We start from the raw sequence: 24568 nt of genomic DNA, 5'->3' as shown, positions 1-24568 counted from the left end.
TGGCCACCCCAGAGGAAATTAAAAAAATATTTCAGGAACAATTTGGGTCAAGGCCAGTAAATAGTTTAAGGAGCCTTTCTGCCCTAATTTACATTAATGGCCATATGCCAGACTCATAAAGTAAATTGCTTATTGCTGTTGTAAATTGTAACCACACGCAAACTGTGAAATTTAGGTGTATAATCACACAAGTTTCTTCCTTTAAAAAGATCTCTATTTCATATTAAAGCACTTTCCAAGAGTTTCATAAAAAAAAAAAACAATGACAAAAAGTGGTATTTTACTCTTGCGCATATAACTGTTTTTAATAAACCCTTTTTTTTCTGTGAAACACGGTTCCAGATTCTGATTTAGTCCGCACTGCGTGTGAAGGAGTGGCCGTGCTCGCTGTGGTGCCCACTGGGTTATCGCTCCGGCGTGCTAGATTTCAATGGGCTTCGGCACCGGCTTGCGGATGTGTCTCATGTTGGTGCCGGGCTCGCTGGGCTTGAAGGGGGCCAGGGCTCCGTAGGGGCGGGGCAGGGGCAGGGCGTCCTCCTGGGGGATGTAGGCGTTGGGCCGGGCCTCAGCAGTGGTGTACACCCCACTGGGCAACTGGTGCCGATCCTCCTCTTCCACCGCCTGCAACACACACAGCCCAGAGGTCAGAGCGCAGGCTTGCCTGTCAGAGGGGCAAGGGAGGCATGTAGCTTGGGGAGAGGGCCTGTTCACTGGGTTACTGTCTTTATTTCACAAGAGTAGACCCTAAACCTCCTACTTCAGGTAGACAGGAGTTTTAACTAACAGTTTATCAATAATCTTAAGTAGATATTTGTTTTATACATTCTAACTTTAAATTAGAATCTTAAAGTGAACCATTTAATCTACCTAGTTATTATTTCCAGAGTAATCTGGAGGATCGTAGTTAAAACTCCATTTCTTACAATGTTTATTAAAAGTGATTGGAGATGGAGGGTCTTTCCTTTTGGATTCCATCGTTTCTCAGCTCTACCCTCTAATGTGTCTTAAGTGTGAGCGAAGCCCAGTTCTGAGAATGTGCTCAGAGCTCCTCACCTTGGCCCTGTTTTCAGCCTCGATCTTGTGCTGCTTTTCCTCCCTGAGCGTCTTGAGCCACTCCAGCTCCATGTCCTCGCTGGGCGGCAGGCCCTGCTCCAGCCTCCTGTGGCAAGACTCCAGGAAGTTTTCCTTCATCTTGATCTCCTCTTGCAGTGCCATGGCATTGGCCTGCTGCATGGAGAGCTCTGACACCACTGCCATCATCTTCCTGGTGGTCTCCTTGATCTTGCTCTGCAGCTGGTTGACCTTTCCATGTGCCACATTACAACACAGACAAGTTACAAGGCTACAAAATACCTGAAGGATCAGCATAAACGATCAAGTAAAGAATAGGAAAAGTTCTCCATGATAGAGGATTAAGCCCATAACTCAAAAAGGTACTTTTAAGTTTCATAAATGTTAGTTTTGGTGCTCCAGTATGGAAATATAGCTGATGCAAGATATTTAAAAATTTTAGTCATTCATCTTCTCTGTAACTTCCATTACTGAGCACTCTTGATGGCCAGGCAATAGCTCAAATCACAGACCCTGAAAGCTGCATTGCAGCAGGAGTGCTGCCACGCAGAAACCGACTAGCTTTCCATCCATCTACGTAGCAATCTCCCTAGCTCATGCTGGGGGCGTGTCCCTACCTTCTTAGCCAGCGCCAGCGTGTCGTGCTTGCCGTTGTCCGCCTTGGCCCTGATGCGCTGAGAGAGCCGGGTCACCTGCTCGTACACCAGCTCCTTCTCCAGCAGCTGCTCCTCGCGCTCTGCCAGGCGGATCTCCAGCTGCGGCGCCCGGCCGGGGAGAGGGTCACAGCAGAGGGTTACTCAGAGCGGGCCGTCGCTCAGTGCCCATCCATCCCCAGGACCCCGAGACCTTGGAAAAACCTCTCCTCCGCCTCCGCAGGCGCTGTCCGGCAGGCGGCACGGAACCTCTCTGTCAGCAACAGTATGCTAGCTAAAAGTGTTGCAGTTCCTAAATTTTGAAATCGATGTTCTGTAATGAAATAATATGGCTTGCAAAGTGCTCACTGAGTTCATTCTAGCCGAGAATAAGGTTTTGCTTTCAGTGACATCACTTTAAAACAACAAACCTTTCCCAATACTCCTAATGTCATCTGTGGACTTAGGTGTGGAACATTTTAAAGTCCATATTCTGTTACACTAATGATTGATGTCAAGGGCATGGGTGACCAATCCTTGTCCTGGAGGCAATGATTTAAAAGATTTTATGAATCCCCTTAAATCCTCAATTTCTAAAAACTTGGAACAATTTAGTTTTGACCACTGAATCAAATTATTTAAGCAATAATTTTGATCTACAATAGCAAAACCCTGTCAAGACTTAATAATTTACTAAAGACCTGCTCGATTGCAGTTCTCCAAGACCATGGTCACATTCATCCAAGGGATTCTTTAGAAACTTTTTTTAATCATAAGATATTACGATTAATGGTCAAATAACCTTCCTGTAACGTAGCTTTCCAGTAGCCAAATTACATTTCTCTACACAGTTTACACCCTAACAAGTGTACATCTTACAAGTAATTTTATATTCTTCTGACTCCAGAGTACACACCCAACCGTGTTGTATTGGAGAATATTAAAGGGATAAGAGTTTATCCTTTCTCTGTCTATAATTTTGATTTGTTTCCATTATATTTTTCATTCTTTTGGAGTAGCGCTGTGCCATAAGTGTCTGACTGATATGTGATCAATTTTATCGTTTTGAAAATAGTCGGTCCAAGTGTAATGTACAAATATTGGCAATAATACGGGGTGGTTTTTGTGCTCACATATCACAAAGATCTAACGCAGCTCCTGGTGAAACCAGATCTGACTGTGTGGCACATGCGCACTGCGGTACCTGTTCAATCTTCTTGACGAGCTCAGGGGGTGTGGGGTCTTTTCCCTCCAGCACCCTGGTGCGGTTCTGTGTTTCAGGGTCCTCCAGGGTCTTCTCCAGCTCCAAAACTCTGTCCTGGCACTCTGAGAGCTACGACCAAGACACAACATCACACATAGCCCGTATGAAGTGCCAAAAAGCATGCAAGCTGTTGCTTCTTGTCTAATAGCATAGCTGTGCCCTGCAGGGTGGATCATGACAACGGTCCAAACAATGAGCCAGCACCTGTGCAACAGGTTCACTGAGCTCCCAGTGACAGGGCAGCATGTGGCTTCTGGGGTACCATACCCAAAGCATGCTAGCCACTCACACTGAAAACCATGACAGCATGAATCTGAATTTATACAGTGCTTTTTAACTTGAAAGCTTCCAAAGTACTTCACATATAGGAATATATTAATTGAATTAATTGGGAACATTGGATAGGACACACTATGCATACCTAGAGTGGAATATAGCCAGAAGATTCAGGTAACTGATACTCCTATAGCACAGAGTCCTTTGTCTGTTCAGTGGAAAAGTGCCACCTATTGGTCCGTGGTGTAGCGGTGAGGCTTAATAATAAGGCAGAATTAAGTGTTCTGAGCCTTCCCAAATGAGGCCCCATTTCTCTGCAGCCACAGAGAAACTATTCATGCAAGATGTTTTCTTTTGATAAGGACAGCTCCCAAAGGGGGATGCACTTAGCTAAGCCTGGCTATCATGATCAATGGTCATCCATTGGCACCTATCTGTCTAGGGAGTGCCAGTTGGACATCTGGACTGCATTACTAAGTGTCAGGAGTAAGTGACTCATATCTCACCTTGATCAACCAATCAGGGACTGGTAGGGCCGAGTAACCCATGTGGGACTCTGATGCCCATGGAACTTTCAGCCAATCAATGAGCTGAAGTTCCTCCAGGTAAAAACAGGCAACACAGAGAGCCTGAGAGATTCAGATTCAGATTCAACAAGATTCAGTTAGATTCTAAAGGGAATTCAAAGGAGAATTCCAGGGCAGGACGGCCCAGGAGCAGAAGGCTCCCAAGGGCAGGACATTCTCGCAGCACGCCTCCTGACCATCCTGAGACTCAGCCCGGACAACCACGGAACGGCCAGTGTGTCCGAGTGCCAGAACTTTCCTTTGTTCTAAGAGTCTAGAGTGGAGGTTGCCAGAGAGTAACCAGCAACAGGCCTCGTGAACAGGTCGGAACTGTGGACAGCTGAATCACTATTCAGAACTAGCTCTTCATCAGGGACGAACCGGTCCTCTTCCTGACTTGCTGGGACCCACAGTCATCTTTTCTCCTGTGCACAAACTTTGCTAGTTAAAGCCAACACTAACTAGCCGGTCAGTGAGCATCTGCAGTGCACCGTCACAAGCTGCACAGCACAGCCTGGCACGGAGCCAGAGAGCGCGGATTGGACAGCAACAGCCTGCAACTGTTTCTTTGTGCCCGCAGGAGATCTGAATCCCCAAAAATTGGATGAGTATTCAACTTCAATGCATTACAGCTCGAGAATTCAATTGTTATCCCAACCAGTTGATATCAATTTAATTCCTAAGAGTTATGTACTTGTTTGAGTATCTAATGTAGAAGTTGTAACCAAGTTCACTTTACGAAACGGTCTTAATGAATGATATACTGAACGTATGTCCTCTTGATATGTGTAACACTTCGTAACTGACTGAATATATATCTTTTGTATTCTGATAACCCTCTCGATAAGATGTTAGGTTTACATGCATATTCTATGAATTAATAAATGTATCCTCGTGTATTAGTACCTGTGTGTGTGCGTTGTTATGTCGCATGGTTGGATTCTAAAGCCATCAAAAGAATCAACTTTGTGATTTACTGCTACAATCAATAATTGTCTCAGTAAATGCCCAAACCCTACAGAACTGGTGCCTTCAGAGAGCCACTATGATTACATATTTGGCGTCCCTGAACCGGTTTTCCCTACAGTGGCTTTAACAGACAGGTGCTTTTCCTATCTCATTAGTAACCAGTCCCTGCCTTGCTTAGCTTCTCATATCTGACAAGATCACTAAGGAGGTACTGCCTGTGCTGAATGCTGGGATAACTGTAATGTTTAATTGCATCTTTTCTCACAGTGTTTATGTGCCATACATTCCTGTACTTTAAATACTTTTAAGGATCTAAGGAGGAAAAGATTTCAGTGAGCTTGAAAAGATGCAGATAAAAAAGTTTGCTAAATTCCCTTTTCTTTCACCTAACTACAGGAGATTGACCTGATATGGTCCAATAGTGTTGAATTATGCCAAAGAGATGTGTTGCCTAGACCATTCAGGGTTACTTATTCATTTCCTGTTACCACTGCCTACACTGTTACACTTGTGCTGGATTACTACAAAATAACACAGCAATTGATCCAAAAAATTCATGATTACATAATATAGTGTCACAATGTATTTGTATTAAGGGGACCAGGGAATTAAACAGGTTGTCCTCTGAAAACTGTACTGCGTCACATAATCCAGTGTGACTGACCAGACTGTTGGATGAATGCCAGGATTTCAGTCTAGGAAACACCATCCTCTTTTCTTGTGAAGTTTAATACACTTAAAGAAACAGTAATTTCCAATCTTTTCAGTCATGTACAGTGGGAAAGTACAAGTTGTTAAAATGTTAGGCCACTGAAATAATGGTGAAAAGAAAGCATAAAACTTTTGACTTTTCCAAAGCAACGATCTGTATATATTTTGCTTGTTGTGTCGTCAAAGTTTGTAAATAGTGGTTTAACCACTAGGTGAAGTACAATGTACTGTAAATGTAAAAAGCTAAACTTTGAGATTTAACCGCTTTGTAGGGAAAATGGCTATATAATTTACTTAAAACATCTACCTGAGTTTGCATTACATGACACTTGTTAAAAATGATAAACAACACTTTGCTTTGTTCCTGACATACTTAACAATGAATGTGAATTATATTTTTGCAAATTGCATATATTTTTATAATTGCAAAAGAGCAATACTATGCTGTTGCATGTCTACACATGAGCTATTTAATAAGAGTTTATGAGGGCATCTAAAAGAAAGTGACTTTGTGGTCTTCGAAACACATGCATGCTCTGTTTCATGATTTATGATGAACAAGTTTACTGCACGTTGCAGGCACTTGCAATGAAATTAAAACTGTGGCCACAAGATCGGTGACTTTCCATCCCCCAGTGTGTTCTTAACTAACATGGCACATTACCTACAGGTTGGAAACAGATGTGTGACTGTAAACATCCATTATGTATGCTATGTCCCAAAGTGTTTTGATCACTCTCCAATCTGTGGTTCAAGGAAATCATCCCTTCTATAAACACCAAACCCTTTGCTGAAAACAGCAAATTACATTCTTAGTGTAGACAAAGTCGCATATGACAGTCTTTTTTAAAACTTTCATTGAGGACACCAGTGAAAGCAAAGCTACTACATTTGTTTAGCATAACAATGTAATTGGAATCACTGCAAAGTGGCTAATAAGAGAATTTCGGTGAATACAATACAATACAGATGGATACACAGCTTTCTGAAGAGACAGGAAAGTTGAAAGAGTGGGAGGAGTAGCACTATACATCAACAAACCACATCAAAAGAGTATTGAGGCACAGGAAATTAATCTAGATAAAAAATTTTAAAAGCATTGTGTTAAGAATATGCCATAAAACACTTGATTCTATGGAGTAAAATAGTGCTAAAGAGAAGAAGAATGGAACAAGATAGTGTATATATGATTATAATCATATTTTAGAACATCTGTAATCCACTCTCTGCTGGTTATACATATAATCATATATAATACATATAATCAGCAGTGAATGGATGATAGATTTTCTGCACAAGTAAATCAAAGTGGCCCAAATGGTTAAATAAATCAATTGTCAAGAATACAGGGAGAAAGAAAGCTCTTTAAAACATGAGAAAATAATGTGATCCAGTTGAAAAAAAGGAATATACTGAACTGCAAGCACAGGCAAGCAAATAACAGCAGAATTATGGAATTTTCCATAACATAGTTGCACTTACACCTCTGCAGCTGAAGACTAACTAGTAAAACTTTCAGTGATTGCAGAATTGTGTGATAGATTAGTACTACCGATAAACTAACTTTAGTTAATCTAATTCATTAACTGAAACTGAACTCTGTACAGTATAAGCACCTTCACAACAAAAATAAGATACAAATCTCTTTTCTATTTATGAAGTTGAATCAAAGTCAGTATTGTACCATATATGCTTACACAGGATTTCTGCTCTGTCTGACAGTCACAACGTCCCATATTGTTAAATTGTACACATCTCACTGGGCTTAGAAAGCTCTGTTCCCAGAACTACAAAGGCTTGTATGTTCCTTCCACAAATCTGCTCTACTTAATCAGTGGGGACTCTGACGACATTCTTGTTTCCAAACCTGTAGGTCAGCACCGAGGCAGTGTGGAAAACATGAGTTTGTGACAAAAAAAAACAGCAAGCAAACGCCAATTTCCTGGAAATGTGAGGTTTACAATTCATTACAATGGGCATTAACATCCCAGATGTAAAATGCAAATGTGAATTTGAGCTTTATTTTACAAAGAAATTGACTCAGAAATTGGGAAAGTTATTGTTTTATCAGGAAATTTGGTTTTATTCTTTTTACACAAAGTAAATTTAAAGTTCAATGCACCTCATTTTTTTTGGCAATGTGTTTCTGTCCATTTAAAGCTGTTTTCTCTAGGCAAAAAGAAAAAGGGCAAAGAGATATCGGATTCCAGTTAAGTACAGCATAACATCTGGACAGAGTTACATTGCCAGATTCCTTTCCTTGCAAGTATAATTGGTATGTTTTCTAACCAGAATATTCTGGATTATTTATCTTCAAAGTCTCATCTCGTGGATTGTTTGGAGTACATTTCCCATGCACCAAGTTGCACAGACAGCCTGTACACAATGGTTTTTCATGCATGAAAGCAATCTTATATCTGCAGTTTCACGAGGAATAAAAAACACCCAAGAATTGGAGATGTTTTGAGGGTGTTTACTGAATACTTCAATTAAATAGCATAGTAACTGAAATATTATTATTTTTAATTTTAATATCAATTTGACTGGTGTTTTTACAGACACTCAAAATCCACTAATTCACAAAAAATAAAGCTTAACCAAACAGAATGGAGAAATTGCAATCAACTGCAATCAACTCAAGAAGGCACATTGTGGAAGACAGAAAACCTACACCTCTTGCATCCATTCATATAGATTTCCATCTTGTATAAAATAAAAATGACACTTACAACCTTTAGCTTTTAGAAATGTGTGTTTTTCTTCAGCCTTAAATATAATATTTATATAATTCATGATAAATTAGCTACTAAGTATTTTTTTAAACTTATTCCCCAAAATACATAAAGGATGAATAAAAAGTAAAGTCCAGGGATGGGCAATCCCATTCCTTAAATGCTGTTATCATTTAGGTTTTAGAGGCATCTTTCAATTATCGCTTGAACAAGACCGGAAGAAACAGCTAAAATTATTTCTTATCTTCCTAATTGGTTCAATTAAGTCATTAAGGTGTGAGATGGAATGAAATCCAGAAACCAACACAAGACTCAAGGGCTAGTGTTGCCTACGCCTGCTCTAGCATTAAGCATGAGTAAGGTTATAAACAAGGAAGCTATTTGGTTTATCCAGCATGTTTGGTAGTTGTTAACTGATCCAAGGTTCTCATTCAACTATTTATTGAAGGAAGCCTGGATATTGGCTTCAACACTGAGAACATATAAAGCATACTATATGATAGTAAAGGAACAAGTAAAGGTTTATTCCATGCTGAAAAGAGAAGAAAGGAGACACAATATTTTGGCTGTGGACCCTTCTTCGGGTGTGAGCTTCGTCACAGATTACAAAGCGCAACCCAGCAATACGACACAAACCGCCTTTCTCCCTGGTGAACTAAACTCATTCTATGCTCAGCTCGAAGTCCATAACTCCCGAAGAAGGCTCCACAGCCAAAATACTGTGTTTACTTTCTTCTCTTTTCAGCAATAAACCTTTACATGTTCCTTTGCAGCCTACACATGCTGACGCAGCTACCCACATGAACTACTATATGATAGTATACATATAATTAAAAAAAATATTTTTGGTACAGTATGTACCATACATGCAAATATTGCATGTAGAGCACCTCCTTTAAAGGAATCTTAACCTTCTAGTACGGTGTTGATGATTTTTCCTCACTTAAGTGCACCTGAAATATATCATCATTTCTCCTAGTGTTTTACTCTTAATCATTTTATAAGACACATAAAATGAGGAATTGTAACCTTGGGTTATTTTAGTACTTGGATCTTGTAAATCGAGAGTGAAAGCAATTTATGACTCAGAACAGGGCGTTTCTATAAATGGTCATCTTGTTCGGCTGTTCTTAGTTTGTGCTTACTGGCTGTCTAAAGTGTCTCCAAACAGAGGGAAGTTTATTTTACCACATAATTCTACAGAGGTGTTTAATAGATACAGATTGTATTATTAGAAAGTCTGAATAAGACTACTTTATACAAGATCCACAGAATTTGTACTTTGACGTACAATGGTCTTTAGGGTCCCAGTTTATGAAGGATATTTTCAAACTTTATTTACAGTAGCTGCCCCTGTTGTCAACTCTAATCTTTGTGCAAAGAAACCATGATTGGGGCCATGTGTACAGTTTATCAGACCAAAGAATCACCATGTTTGTGGTTCTTTATCTGTCAACAATTAGACATGAAGAATAAAACATATTCCCCCTACTGACTGAGAGGATCCTGCTGACCTGTATCTGCAGCGTCACCACTTCTCTCTCCAAGGCTCTTTTACTTGGCAGATTCTTGCGAAGGAGCTCTAACTGCCTGGCCTCTTCAGAGATCAGCATCTTCAGGAAACAGATCTCCTCTTCCATGGCTTGTATTTCCATGTTGCCATTTCTGATCAGGCTTTCCTGGATATTCACCTTCTCATAGAAAATGCACACCTCCTCCTCTCTTTCAATCAGCTGCACTCCCCTGTCAAAAACCAGAAACATACATGCAGACATGTTGAAGGAGCCATATGATTAAAGAACCATGTTCTGTAGTAACCATGGGTTATTACACAAGAGTTGTGATGTGATGTGATGGAGTAACCATTGGATATAAGAGTGTTGTGATTAAAAGATTCATGTGCTGAAAGAACCATGTGCAGAAAGAGCCAGCCATAAAGCCCAGAGTGATGAAGGGTAAAAGAAAAAATGAACACCCAAATAAATGTTTTTTTTTTTAATTCTAGTTCAATTGTAAAATAATGTACTTCGCCGGGGCTGTTTCGCTGAGATAGACATGGTGCTTCCCTGCTGAAAGGAAGGGTCTGCTGCCAGGTGAGGCAGGGAGTGCACGGACTCACCGGTCATTGCGGTTCTGCACTGCACTTTCATACTTCTTGCGCAGCTGCACCAGAGCCTCCTCGGCGTGGTTAATCATGTGGGTCAGCTTGCCGATGTTCAGCTTCTGCTCCTCCCTTTTGTCCTTCATCTCGAACTGGACCCAGTTCACCTTGGAGATGTCGTTCCTCAGGCTGTCGCGGAGGGTGTGGCTGTGGAGGTGCTTCAGCTTGGACTTCTGCAGCAGCCTGCAAAGTCACCAGGAGGGAAAGGGTGATGCCCTTTCCTATTACAAAGTAATAGGCAATGTTGTGAGCTATAAAAATCACCAAAAATCTTTTGATGAAAAAAGCAGCTGAAAGAGTTCGAGGTGTTATCATAGTGTATGTGACATGTGACAATCCATGTGTGTAACAGGGCTGTGTGATACTTACTATCAATTTTTATTATGGTACTATAATAATACACTATTAAAGTATCATGAACATTTGCTTTAATAATAAAAGAACTTGTAGAGTAATTGTACAGCTGTTTTTCGCAATACTCGCTCTTTTTACATCACTAGAACACTTTTCACTCATGACTAAAAACACAACACCCCAAATGCACAGCAAGGAATGATTCCACACAACACACACGCAATAGGAGATAGACACGTAATACGGAACAAGACTGAGGCTGCACTCAACTTTTTACGTGAAGTCAGATTACACAAGATTCATTTTACACAAGTAAGGCAGTAATGGTAAATTAAGAATAGCCTGTTAATCCATGTAAAAATAGTTCTTCCATAACCCTCTCTCCCAAAAAACCTCTTCAAAGATTTTTATAGAAAGAAACCTCACAATTTCTGCATATACAGTAAGACTGCAGAAAACTTTTTTTGTGCTCTACAAAATGACTTACAGTATTCAGCCACAAGTCCTTGTGCTTGCAAACTTTGAAGGGAAAATAGCCTGATACCTTTCTTTATTAACAGCATTTGTCCGCAAAATTTCAACTTCATTCTCCAGAATTTTTAATTTCTCCCTCATTTCTGCTGCCCTCTGGGAAGCAGTCTGGATGAGGAAGACACATTTGTTCCTCTCATTCTTTATGAAGTCATACATCTTTGCAAATATATTCAACCTGAAAAAGAACAGGTAGACCACAATTATCCTTCCTTCTACTCAAAGAGCATTTACTATGTCATGATGGTAAAACTGAAATCATTTTGGAAATTATTTCTGTGTCAAATATTGAAAATGCTTTATTTTTCTGCATTGAGAAAATGTATATTAAAATATGAGTCCATTTAAGTTCCATCTCAAAGGAGTTAATAAAGATTAACTGACAAATATGTACAGGAAATAGTCTTGAAATGAGACGGCTCTTCCTGAATAAACACAAAAGTGACTCATTTGTTTCTCAATTTTTTCAGGAAGAAGAATGTACCTGGTTTGAACTTCCTGATTTTGTTTCTTGTGTTCCTGTATCACCAGGCTTTTGCCTCTCAGTTCTTGTTTGATGCGATTATATCTTTGCTGTTTAAAAAAATAAAATTAATACTGCATATGACACTGGAGCGGTTGTCATTGATTTGTAATTTTCTTGATTGTAATGGCAAGTTATCAGACCAAAGCTACAAATTAAGGTTTGTATTTCAATTCAAACAAGGCTTGAGGTTCTAGAGCAGGTTTGTAGCTAAAGTAAGAGCTACAGAAGCAATAAGTAAGTGGTATAAACTACAACATATTTCTCTGATACGAAAGGCAGATAAATGGTACACTCTGGCAGAATACATATCCTTCTGGGTTTATAAAAATCTCCCTGTAATATCAGGATATCAGGAAACCACATGTTTCTGGTAAGTGTCATGGCAACATAGTGTCTATCCCAGCAGCATAAGGAGTGCAACCTGGATAGGTGCCTGTCCACTGCAAGATAAACTCACACATATGGACAATTTAGAGGTACAAATGACCCAATGACTCTATATGAGAGTAAATGCCCAGAGTAAATGCTATAAAAATGGGGAGAACATGCACATTTCACAATTAAAGGTGCTCCAGGTCAAAATTGTACCCAGGTGGCAAGATATGTGAGGCAGCAGCGCTAAGCACCAGGCCACCCTGTTGCTCTATACAGGAATGTTATCTTTTAGTAATAAAGATATTACTAAATACTGTGACGATTTGGACTGACTTAACTGAAATCACCAGCACACCAAAGAGAGGGAAAATTCCACCTTTTGTAAACCTTGAACACGCTTTGATTACCTCAGCTTTGACGAAGTCCCTTGACTTCTGTTCTCTCTCATCAGCTTTAATTTGGGCGAGGCAGATGAGGTGCGTCAGCTCCTCCCTATACCGGTGCGTATCTTTAATAAGCTCCTGCTCTTCAGCTAAGCACTGCTCCACCTTGTGTGCCTCTGCCATTGTAAAAGTTTGCTGCACACAAATATTCAGAAAGGTTAAATAATAACCTGACTTGCATACAAAAACCACAAAACATATTAAAAAGCTGTCCTCATATACCACATAAGGCACTCAGAATTACCTGCTCATATTAGTATGCTTTACGTATTAAGTGTACTAAGTGTATTAATTATATTTTCAATTAATTAACTTACTGTGCCATTGTGTCTCTTCCAAAAGAGTGCCAAGAAATATTGAGGTACCTGGTATTTTTCAAATTTTTGTTAGTCTTTTTTGTCCATGTTAAATTTTGCTTGACATTGCAGAGAGCAGGCATATTTCAGGATGCATTCTCAGATTGTTTGTTTCTGACGTTGACCTTGTCCTGCAACGTGGTTGCAATCCTGAAAGCTTCCCTTTTTAAATTGCTTCACAAAAAGCCAAGGAGATGTCAGCTGTGGTAAGCAATTTTGACCACTCATTTTCAGTTGCATTCAATGTTATGTGAACAATGCAAATCTAAGTCGACCACAGTGTTGGGTTTGCAATTTGTAAATTGTGCAAACGTATTTACCTGCTGTAGTAAGTTCCGTTTCAGCATCTCAACCTCTTTTTGTAATTCCTTTCTCCTTTCTAAAGCCGACCCATCATCCTTGGGCAAAGCGTCCATCTAAGACCAAGAGCAAACACCTGAGAAATATTTTCATTCATTGTAATGATAACTTAATTCTATCTGCACTCAGATAAAACATATTGATTTCAACACAAAGACATTTGCTAAGATTTAAAAAAATATATTAAAATTTGAGACTTTTGTTTATGCTAAGATTCTACATTACATTCTTACATTAAAAAATCCTGTACATTGATCTGATCTAATATAACAAGTAAAATGAAATGTACTTTAGTCACCTAGAAAATAGTGACTATTAAATGTGAAGTTGAATAACCATCACTTTGTTATTTTTTTGTTTACTATTTAAATCTGGCCAGGAAACACACTTTGAAATGACTTTGCACTCTGTTTTAGAAACTGAGTTTTTAGAAAATGTGAAGATAAAAGGTATCGGTTTCGTATCTGCTCTGCGTTCTTGCTTCACTTACAAAGCTACAGTAAATGAATTCTAATTCATTTGCTTCCATTTTCTGTTTTGGCTTGGTAGTCATGGAAGCCTTAATGAACCAATAATAATCAGATTTTGGAAAGAGTGTATAATGGTTTCCTGCTTTTGATAACAGATGGGACCATAGATGAAAGCAAACTGTTTTGTTAAATGCGACTTTATAAAGTCTTCTAAATACTTTATATCTGTTTTCATGCTTCATTTGCAGCATTGTTTAGAAAATGTGTGGTTTCTTTCCCATGATGTTGATGACAATGAACTTTAATCTCTAACAATAGGCACCAGGTTTTGGATGAAGTTGAAAACTAAATGTGGAAGCAACATTATACATCGATGTTAATATGCATTGCTTGGTTTTGATAAAGTTCTAAGAAACCTTGTCTATTCTTTTCTAAGAGACACCTGTTCAACGGGGGAAGTGGTTTTGGTATACACTTGTAGATGTTGTGACAGGGGATGTCCGGAAACTGTTTCTACAATGTGCTGTTTTTTTCCATTATAGCAGAGTAGAAGTTCTCTGTTATTTTTAGAGACTACAATCTTGACTTGTACTGCTCTGCAGTTTTTTTTTTAATCTGTCGCTGCCATGCACTCTTTCAGAATGTGACAATGTCTCTTAAACGTGAAAATTAAACTTGACAGCTGATAGCAGTTTTGTTTCAGAAAAAGTCTAACAAGATACTAATTCATTAATTCTCGTATGACTGTCTGTGCAAATATAGCCCCTTTTAACCCTTTTTACAAGAGTGGTTTAAAAGGTTTGGAGACTTAGAGGCTGAAATACAACAGATCATTGCTGTAGCTGAATGCACTCATGCAGCTAATATACAATACCTGACATTTCATGTTTTTCTTCTGTGTGGTTTAGCATCATGGAGCTTTCCTAATCACTGTTGTATTTCTGTAACATTTTCAGTTTCAGTAAAAGCAACACAAACCTCTGATTTCACTTTCTCGTGTAAGAACTGTGTGTGCACTAAAGTATCGTTTGCCAGTTTCAGCTGTAGCTCCATCTTCTTCAGGCTGCGCAGCTGTCTCTCTTTCTCCCTCAGCTTCCGGGACAGAGTGTCGTGCTGGGTTTTCTTCTCCAGGCTTGCGTGTCGTAGGTTAAGGTCCAAAACAGCTCTAAAAGGGTAAAAATGCTGCACCTGAACACCATTAAACAGAATTTTGTTTAATGAACTAGAACTGGCACTGAAGAATCCTCAGTGCATTTGTACCATTCGCCTTGTGGCCACTTCATTATTATAACATGGACAACGTTAACACTGATATTTTATGAAAGTCTGATGCCAATCATGGAACATACCGATTGCAGAGTCACTTTATTTGGATCTGTAATGTATTAAAATTATTTCAAATCCCTACACATAATTAGTAGTGGAGAACAGTAGTTCACCTGCTGATTTATTTGTCAGGAGACACCTCTGGAATCCAGACTGTCCTATCAGCGTCAACCTTGGGCATATTATCTTAATCCTAACAGAATCTGGCGATAGCTGACCCAGTACTACAGATATTTGCTTCTTTGCTTTGTCTTCATGCCAAAGGCATATTTTTATTAATCTCAAGCATGTTGCTTCATACAAAACCTAAAAAAGCTTACTGTGCACATACAAATGGCTTTCACAATAGTCTGTTTATGGAAAGTAATGGCATGTTTGACTATCACAGCTGTTGCTCTTGAAACAGTCAAAATCGTTGATATATGAAGGGCTGGATTTTAAATAAAGTCCAATAAGGGAACTGACATTTATAGGAATCCTCTCTTAGCGCCTCAGATAAAGAAGAGCCTGACCTTTCCCCCATCAGAGTGGCCTCCTTCTCTTTGGTCATGTCCTGTTCCTTGAGCAGCTGGCTGAGTTCCTGCTCGGTGTTGCCCAGCTGCTCCCTCTTCCCCTCCAGCTCCTTCATCACCTCCTTCTTCTCCTCTTCCACCTTCCTGCACTGGGCCTCCGTCTGCTTCTTCCCCGCCAACAGCTCCGACACCTGCGCCTCCATCTCGTCCTTCTTCTTCTCCAGATCCCTGTGAAGCATCACGCACCAGCGTGCCATTACAATTGTGGCACCCCCCCCCTCCTTTCTTTCGCTGAAGGTACTTGGCATTTTCTGCTCTTTTGCTTCCAGCAACAGATTACAAAAGGAAGGTAATTTGAATTCAAGAGGCCAAGATAAAATGTCTATCTCGCATTGCAACAACAAATTTGTGGTGTTTGTATACGGATGATATGAAAATATTTACAGTATCTGATTGTGAGCAGCTGAGGGGTACAAACAGAGCAAAGCCACCCCTTGCATCACAAAAGAAATGCTTTATAACTACTTGAAAAATCAAAAACTGTAAACAATACGTAAAGAATTTGGTTTCTCTGCCCTCCAAAATGAACCGACCCATTATTTATGCTGAGATTGGACTCTCAGATTTATTTCAAACAAAATGTTACATCTTTATTAATACAGGTACTGTAAGATATTATCAGAAATGTTATAATGCATTTAAGAAAAATTACAATCTTTCAAAAAATAATACAGTAGTATCAGCCAGTAGTGCAGATGGAGAAATTAAATTAATAGATTTTTTTTTTTAATTGAAGTGCACGAAAATCAAGGCAAAGGCGGAAACTTTGTGAGCATTAAACCTCCAGAATCACAGAGAACATTTTTTAATTACCTGCTCAGTCCCATTTATAATTTTTTAGATTTTCTTGACTTACATCTTTTTATGGTTTATTCTCTCAATCTCTTTCCCCAGCTGACCAGGGATGGAATGCAGCTGCACCAGCTCATTCTGGTGATAAAGAAAAATCAAAATATTAGTCTTTTTGTTCACTGTCCTTTCACTGAACTCTTTTAAAAATCAGTAGTAAAGGACTGTTATTACAAATGACAATGTTAAAATAAAACATCACATTTTAAAAAACTAAATAAGAATAAGAAGAAATGAGCCATGAAAAACATTTGGACAAAATCAAAAGCAAAGGAATCAGTAATCAGTGGAAACAATAAGTCTCTTGTGAAGGTCATTAATTATAGCATGTCTCAGTCACAGATATCCAAGAGCTCATATCCTGATCTTCTTGAATAACAACTTTTTCCATAATTAGAGCACTTTTTTTCTAATGCTTTTTGACATGTAGCAGACAGAGTAAAATATAGTAAAAAATCGTTTTTTCTTGTCTAAGAAAGCTCATGTAGCTCATGTAGTATGAGCTACATCTATATTATTATTATTATTTTTATTTTCACTTTTATCCTTATTCAATTTGACCGAGTTATACTGTCTAACAGATGTATATTTTTATGTAGTGCACATGATAATGTTAGTATTTTTTTCTCCTTAACAGCACAGTTCCCATATTCCGAACTACCACACATCTGTGTCTTCACAATTAAAGTTCAAGGCATTTAGGCAGCCTGGTGTTTGTAGACGTTTGTCGGCCACAACAGTTCATTTTAATTGAATTATATAACTATAATGAAGCAGTAGTAATACTAATCCTTGCTTTTATATGGCAGTTTTTCATTGCAAAGGATTGCAAAGCACTGTACATATAGGAGGAGACATTTTTCACCCACCACCAACCTGGGTGACACGGTCACTGTGGTCAGAAAAATAGGCAGGACACAGAAATAAAGTGCAAAAAACAGTGACTTTTTACTGGCACACTCTTGTTCAAGGAGAAATATTTACAAAAGAAGGAGACAAAATAAAAAGTCATAAACTAGTTTTTCAGACAATTCCCCACTAATGGTTTTAAGAGGCGCAGATTTAATTCAAACTCATCAAGGATACAGCACATGAACCCGGTTTCACTAATCAAAGACACAGACTGACTGCTACACCATGAGACCCAGGTTAAACACCCTGAGCTCCACCCCTGGAGTCTCTTGAAGGACGAGAGAGACTGCATTTAAACCAGAAGGGAGTCAGTGTCTGTATCCTGGCACAAACACGTGGAACAATCAGGAGACAAGGACAGCAATGTGGATTCAGAACAGCTCATACACAAATACAGTAACAAAAAATAACTTTTACCATACCACAGAAATTAACACTACTTGTCATTAACAATAATGAAGGTGGATATACAAAATAAACTGTCCTTTCTTTTCCAGAGAACATACGACAAAAGCATTCCAATTCACAAGCCCCACTACAAAGCAGATCAGGTGGAAAACAAGTTGCTTCACATAATGATTTAAAGTGGACATTTATTTAGGTAAGCTTTAACAAACCCAGAGTGAAACTTAGCCCAGACACCAGGACGTACACTCTTGGCCTTGCAAAAAGTGCTACTGGGTTTTAAATGACCGTGTACTGTAGCTAGGATGTGGATTTAACATCTTACTGTATCTGAAAGATGGGAACTCCTACAACACAATATCCTTAAATACTGTACTGGGACATTAGTTTGGAAATGTTATTCATCTGACAACACAACTTACAGAAGCAATCTGGTTTTATTTGGAGGTCTCTCATCCCAGTACTGGCCAGGACCAGCCTCGTTTCAACGCTGAGATCTGATACAATGAGGCTACAAGGTGGTAGTTTTGTTGCCTATGTCTGAACACAGAATTGATGTCATCACTGTCCAACATCGCTTACCAGGGAGACTTCAACTGAAGTGTGCTCTGAGAGAGAGGTCTGTGCTAAAATGTGAAAATCATCTGCTACCAACATAAAAGACTACTGGGAATGAAGATTCCTTTATCCAAAGAAATGTGGAAAACCTTCACTCCACAAAAACACAACTCCCTTTTGTGATGCCCTGACGAGCTCCAGTGCACCTGCTCCACATTCCTACACGTGGAAGGAGCTCGTCAGGACCATCTCAAACGAGAACAGGTCAGGCCTGTCAATCTTGTAAAGAGACATCACAGACTAAGCCCTGAGGGATCACTCCTCGGGGCTCAGACATTGAGTCACACTAGTGAGTGTATTTGCTGGTTTTAACTAGTCTTTTCAAGGTTTATTTCACGTTTTTCCCACAGGTTTTCCTCAGGATTTCCCCCCCAGAATTCTCTAGGACTTCTGCAGGATTTCTTCAGGACACTCCCAGATCTCCTGCCATTCCCATTCTAATTCTCCCCATTACTTTATTAATTATTCAATAAACCATCAAACCTCCACCGCTGAACCCACTCCAGCAATTATTAATTTGCCGTAACCTAATTTCCATCTACAGGCACGGCGTAACACCTTTTTAGATGGATGCATTTCCCTGTTACTTCTACTTCTCAGATGAATTGACAAGTTTAGCTGGTAAAATGCAACTGAGGTACCACGTAAAACATCACCTCACAGTCTGCGACGGTCTCTTTCTTCTCATCCAGCTCATGCTGCTCACGTTGGATTTGCTTCTGCTTGGTTTCCATGTCTTCTTTCAGCGCCTTGATCTCCAGTCGTCTCTGAGCAATTTCTCTTCGTAGCTCCTCACAGCTGTCCTTCAGTGCTTTGGTCTTCTTCTCCAGTTCCTGGATGTGTAAAATCTCAGTTAGACCTAAGAACCTGATTCATAGAATAAGACTCAAAGTCTCCAAAAGGCGGAAATATGAATGGAAATGTACCTACCGTATGTATGAGATGTAATAATGAGACTGCTGTGCACGAATGCCAAACTACACCTGCATTTCAGATCTTCTAAAGGCTGCCTGTTAATCTTATTCAACATTTGAGCAAGATAATACATTTTGATTGATCAAAATAATATAAATACTTGCTCTGAAATAGCATTCCCCATCCTACCAATTTCCATTAATGATAAATATCAAGAATTACATAATAATTACAATTCAAAATATCAATATAAATTGAAAAACGTTCTTATTTTCTCCAGACATTTGTTTTACCCTCAAATAAATGACTTGTTCCAGAAAAACGTGATTTGAGACAGGTGAAAGACATATCGGGTGTAGAAATGATTAGAGACTGCTATTATGTTTGAGAACTATCACAATCAGGTTAACAAATATTTACAATATACAAGTATACAAAAGTCCTGATTTCTCTTTGTTATGAAGATGGTGGTAGTTTATATATTTGGAACTTTAAATATAGTACTTACGCCTGGCTTGGGTAGAGTCTCATACTCTTTTTCTAGAATGGCCCTTTCTTCACGTAAGCTGACAATGAAAAAAAGTATCTTTTCATGATGTACAATTTACAAATCTGACCATTAGAGTGTACCACTTCAGTGTCCTCAGATGGGTAAATTGTGCAAGAACAGTATGACAGCAGTACATAAACTCTTAAGTTTTACATTGGAATTTTAAAAAAGACATGCCATACAAAAAGCTACTGGCATTCCCACACAGGAAGTACTCAGCCATTTGCACATATAAACATGAGGCACTCATGCAGAGAGTAGATTGACCCCTATAGTCCTGGCATCCCCAGATTGAGAACGGCCTACTGTATGTCTTTAACCACCTGGGACCAGGGACCGGGTATCCCCTGTGCTCAGATAGTGCACATTTTGGAGGAAAGCAGGCAGGCTTCTGTATGGGGATCAAATTAGTTTATTTTTTAAAATAAAAGGGCAACTAAGCAAAATCCCTGTTGGATAAATTAAAAATAATTTTGCCACCAAATAGGTGGCCACTTTGTTCACTCTATCACAAGGGCCATTATAACAAGACTCTGAGTAAAAGCCCAGGTTGCATTTTGACACCTGTTTCCAAATTGATTTTGAGGATTAAAAAAAAATATCCCATTTGACACCCTTGAAGGAGGATATACTGACTACCCCATTGCTTTTTCTTCATGATTCGGTTTGGGTTACAAGTGGTAGCATTTTCCGTTTACTGCCTGGTAAAATTCCTGTTTCATTTCTCATTGTACTGTATATTAGTATTTATATTACTTTAGTTATTTAAAGAACGTGCATGTTCACACAGGTTTCCTCTGGGTTCTCTGGTTTCCTCCCACATACTGGTTAATTGGCTTTTGTGAAACTGGCTCTGGTGTGACTGTGTCCCTGTCTGTGTATGTGTGTGCCCTGCGGTGGACAGCCATCTTGCTCAGGGTCTAGCCTGCCTTGTGCCCATTGCTTGCCAGGATAGACTCCGGCTCACCTGTGACCCTGAACTGCATGAAGTGGTTAGAAATGGAGGGATTTTTTAAGTCTTTCTTTTTTAAATAAAAAACAAAGACTCTATACAGTCCATTTCTAACTGTATTTAGGAATTATTCATGTAACCTGCAAAGGTTAATGACACATAACGAGATAACGATTTGAACGTAATGACTACCAGAAGCTTCCTGCTTCCAGAAAGCTAAATGTTATGGCAGTTTCAGTTTTATATAGATTTGAAATCATTACTGCACAAAGATTAATGAAGCATTTCTTTATTTACATTTAAATGTGAATATGGTGCGTACTGGTACCAGTTTTTACAGTCCTTCTGCCCTGTTTATTGTGCTTTGGAGATCTTGATCATTACAGACAATTACTGTATAGTACCAGAATCCCATATCCCTTCCATACCCATATTTTCTTGATTTTGATGTATTTTTGCCTATTCAGTTTAAAAAAAACTTGGTGGTTCCGGCCAACAATAAGTCTCCCAGTGGTGTAACAGCCTTGTCAGCCTTAAATGACTGTCTCCAAAATTATGTCATTTCAGCCTTGTAGCAGCCTCCATCGATTTTTGGCTGTTCTTCCCTACTGTGCTGAACATGGATGTTTGCAGTTGAACATTTGGGTGTATAATATGTAAGATGATTTGGTAATATCCAAAAATGAATTTAAAACATAAAACAACTTTTGTACTGCTCAAGTGTGCTGTAAATTGTAATGCTGAACTCTCACAGTTTCTTCAGGTTTAAATATGGCAATGGCATTCTCTGTATCAAACTCACGCCCAAATTCTTTTCCTGGATTTCCTGTGCTCAGCTTTCTTTTGTAATCAATAATTCAGACATTGTCTTGTATTTAAACTGAGACATCTGCCAAACACATGGAAGTACTGTGAGAACAAAGGGAAAAAAAAGAATCACTTTTCAAGATGTCTACTATAATATAATATAATTTCAAAGAAAGATCGCTAAATTACTTTCACTTTAACTTTTACTTTAACTACAAAAACAGTCAACAGGACACCAGCAACAGTCACTTCTGTTGTGAAAGATGAAAAACATTTTAGAGTAGGTATAAACCTCTTTCTCCCACATTTTGAATGTAATATTGTTAGGGAAGTTACAATGGTTATAAAAGTATTTGTACTTGTCTGATTTCAAAGCAACCAGTAGGAACAATGGATAGAAGACAAGATGGTTATTAAGCTTTAGGTGGTCTGAGAGGTAAAGCTTATAGAGGACCTTCTGGGGAATAACTCTAGTAAATCATTAAGAGTCATCAATAGCCCAGAAACTGCAAATTAAAAGGCAGGCTGACAGAAACAGAGATGGAGAGAAGAGGAGGAAACAGACAGAGAAGGAAGAGACAGAGAGAAAGGAAGAATTGTGTCAGGCAAGAGAACATTGTTTGAAACAACCTTAAAGGCCAGATTCTTGCTAAATAGTGGAACCCTGTTTAAAAGAGAATGACATTCTATTATTTTAGGAAACAATGATTTCCGTTATGAGGAATCCCCAGGCTAAAGATGTTGTTTTTTGGATAGAGACGCATTTTTAGAAAAGGGGGGTACTGTATATTCCCCTTCATTTTGGAGCACCTGGATTTATAGGAAGAGAGGTTTAGCTATGGGCAGTATTCTGTTATTTTGGACGCAGGTTTATCTCTCCTGTTGGCCTGCTAGGCATTATACAGTACAGGATTTCTGAGTATTGGGTTAGCAGTCTGGGTTTTTCTGGTTGGTTAGGATGTAGGCCTCTGAGACTCTTTGTAATTAGTGTAACTTGTATTTCGTGTTGTGTGTTGTCTAGTTTGTATTATTGTTATTGTTAATTATAATTTGCTTAGCCCAGTTTGTTGGATCAATCACTTTTTCACCATAGCTGCCAGTGTGGTTGGTATAGTTAGGCGCCTCTAACCATACCAACTGCAATGGTACGTTCTTGGCATCTCTGACTATTAGGTAGTTATAGTTAGGTATTTTAATTATTGATTATCCCACTCCATTTCTATATTTTTTAACCCCAATATTTGTATAAATATTAATAACATAACTGAATACAGTATTTCTTATACTACAATTAAAATGTTTATTGAATTGTTAAATTTAACAATACGACTTTAAAAAGCTCAGAATGTCATTACAAGAAATACATTTGGAGGACTCACACTTTGTTTGTAAGGGCAATATTTTAGTTTACACTAGAAATTCCAGTAAAAGCACCGTATGAATGTGTACAGGAAAAGCTATTTTATCATGGTTATTCCATAGCAACTACATTTAAAATACTGCTTTTCTTGTCGAAGTTATGTTGTTGATGTGCTTGCATGCTATTTTCTTTTTCAGTATTGCAAGTTAATTTTGATGTAACTCAAGTCCTTATCAAAAACATAAACCTTTAGTAGAGCTGCTATACAGGTTTCTAGCAAAAAGCTTTTTAGTCTTGTGTATCAGTATAGACTATAAAATGGTTTATTTTCTGTGAAGAGCATGTAATGATTTTTACATGTAGTATACTGTAAAATCTCTTAACAAATTAAACAACTGCAGTTGCATCAAGAAACATTTAAAACACGGCAAGAAAAGTATGTGGTGATTCTGTTAACAAATAGTTAGTATTCTGCATTAAGGGGATGAATTGGATTGATTTATTAAACTTACTTATTGAAAAAGTACATATGCAGATTAGCCAATAATATAACTTCATCTTCCTGGCAACATGTGCCTCCCTGATGTTCCCACTGAAAGAGGAGACACTGTGAGCGTGTTGGGGTGGGGGATGTCTAAATGATCTCAAATGCAATTCTTAGAGTGTCTCACAGTATTTATTCAGTCCAAGCTCTGTTACATATTTCCCCTGAATATTACTGCAAAACGGTGTCACCTTCAATGAAGCAAGCATTTTAATCATAAGTAAAAGACCTTAAGAAAATTCTGTATATAATATAATAAAAAAAATATTAAGTTAATTGAGTACTCAGGCTGGAACTAAAACCTAAAGACACTAGGCTCTTCAGGACCTGAATTTGTGACTCCTGTTCTGAGGCTTATACCAAAATGGAATAGAGAAGTCTAAGATCTTCAGTTTTGTCACTGCCTTTTAAAGATTAAATTTAAACTTGTATAAACAATTTAAACTATAGTTCATTAGGCCAGAAATACATTTCACAAGAATAACAACATCCAACCAGACTCAATAATACATAGTTTTCAGGACAGATGAAATATCAGGAATACTGGCATGGGAAAACTGTGATTTTCTCCCACATATTGGAATTCGGTTCATAATAGTATTATTTTTTTAATGGGCTCATTCTGATTATACTGGCTGTGTGTAATGTTGAATATATTGAAACATATACCTACACTATTTCTTGGTAACAACTGCGAATTGGGTCACTATTCATTGCAAGTGCTTCAGTAGTGGTAAGTGAAGCTATGCCTCCTCACCTTCCTCTTTCCTAGATTCCCCCTTCGTTATATAGCAGTTGTCAGTGTATAAGGAATATGTTTGTATAATATTGTTTAAACAATAATATACTTTTATAATAAAGAAGCCAATATCACGTGCTGATCTGTTAACACAGTTTAGATATTTGGCTTGAGAAACAGCTGGAAAGATGTGTGTTTACAACAGCAGGGCCCTGGGATCCA

The 24568-nt window shown here is 38.6% G+C and overlaps 1 protein-coding gene across 3 annotated transcripts in view; it reads right to left on the bottom strand.

Moving 5' to 3' along the window:
- Positions 1-273: 273 nt before the first annotated feature.
- The window catches only part of ccdc146 (coiled-coil domain containing 146), a 44884-nt gene continuing 20589 nt past the window's right edge, over positions 274-24568 (bottom strand). For all 3 annotated transcript variants that reach the window (XM_015352592.2, XM_015352593.2, XM_069192422.1), the window contains exons 5-19: positions 19903-19960; positions 19136-19312; positions 16552-16625; positions 15636-15863; positions 14776-14962; positions 13288-13383; positions 12576-12746; positions 11752-11840; positions 11281-11445; positions 10341-10565; positions 9736-9964; positions 2908-3036; positions 1689-1826; positions 1054-1302; positions 274-621 (exon numbers count right to left, since the gene is read on the bottom strand). In XM_015352592.2, coding sequence (XP_015208078.2) covers positions 421-621; positions 1054-1302; positions 1689-1826; positions 2908-3036; positions 9736-9964; positions 10341-10565; positions 11281-11445; positions 11752-11840; positions 12576-12746; positions 13288-13383; positions 14776-14962; positions 15636-15863; positions 16552-16625; positions 19136-19312; positions 19903-19960 — 2416 coding nt within the window. In that variant the 3' untranslated portion in view covers positions 274-420. The remainder of the gene's footprint in view (positions 622-1053; positions 1303-1688; positions 1827-2907; positions 3037-9735; positions 9965-10340; positions 10566-11280; positions 11446-11751; positions 11841-12575; positions 12747-13287; positions 13384-14775; positions 14963-15635; positions 15864-16551; positions 16626-19135; positions 19313-19902; positions 19961-24568) is intronic.

This window comes from Lepisosteus oculatus, chromosome 7, assembly GCF_040954835.1.
Source record: "Lepisosteus oculatus isolate fLepOcu1 chromosome 7, fLepOcu1.hap2, whole genome shotgun sequence".
Classification (NCBI taxonomy): Eukaryota; Metazoa; Chordata; class Actinopteri; order Semionotiformes; family Lepisosteidae; genus Lepisosteus; species Lepisosteus oculatus.
The sequence above is the reverse complement of the archived record's forward strand: the minus strand, read 5'-3'. Positions and strand labels throughout refer to the sequence as shown.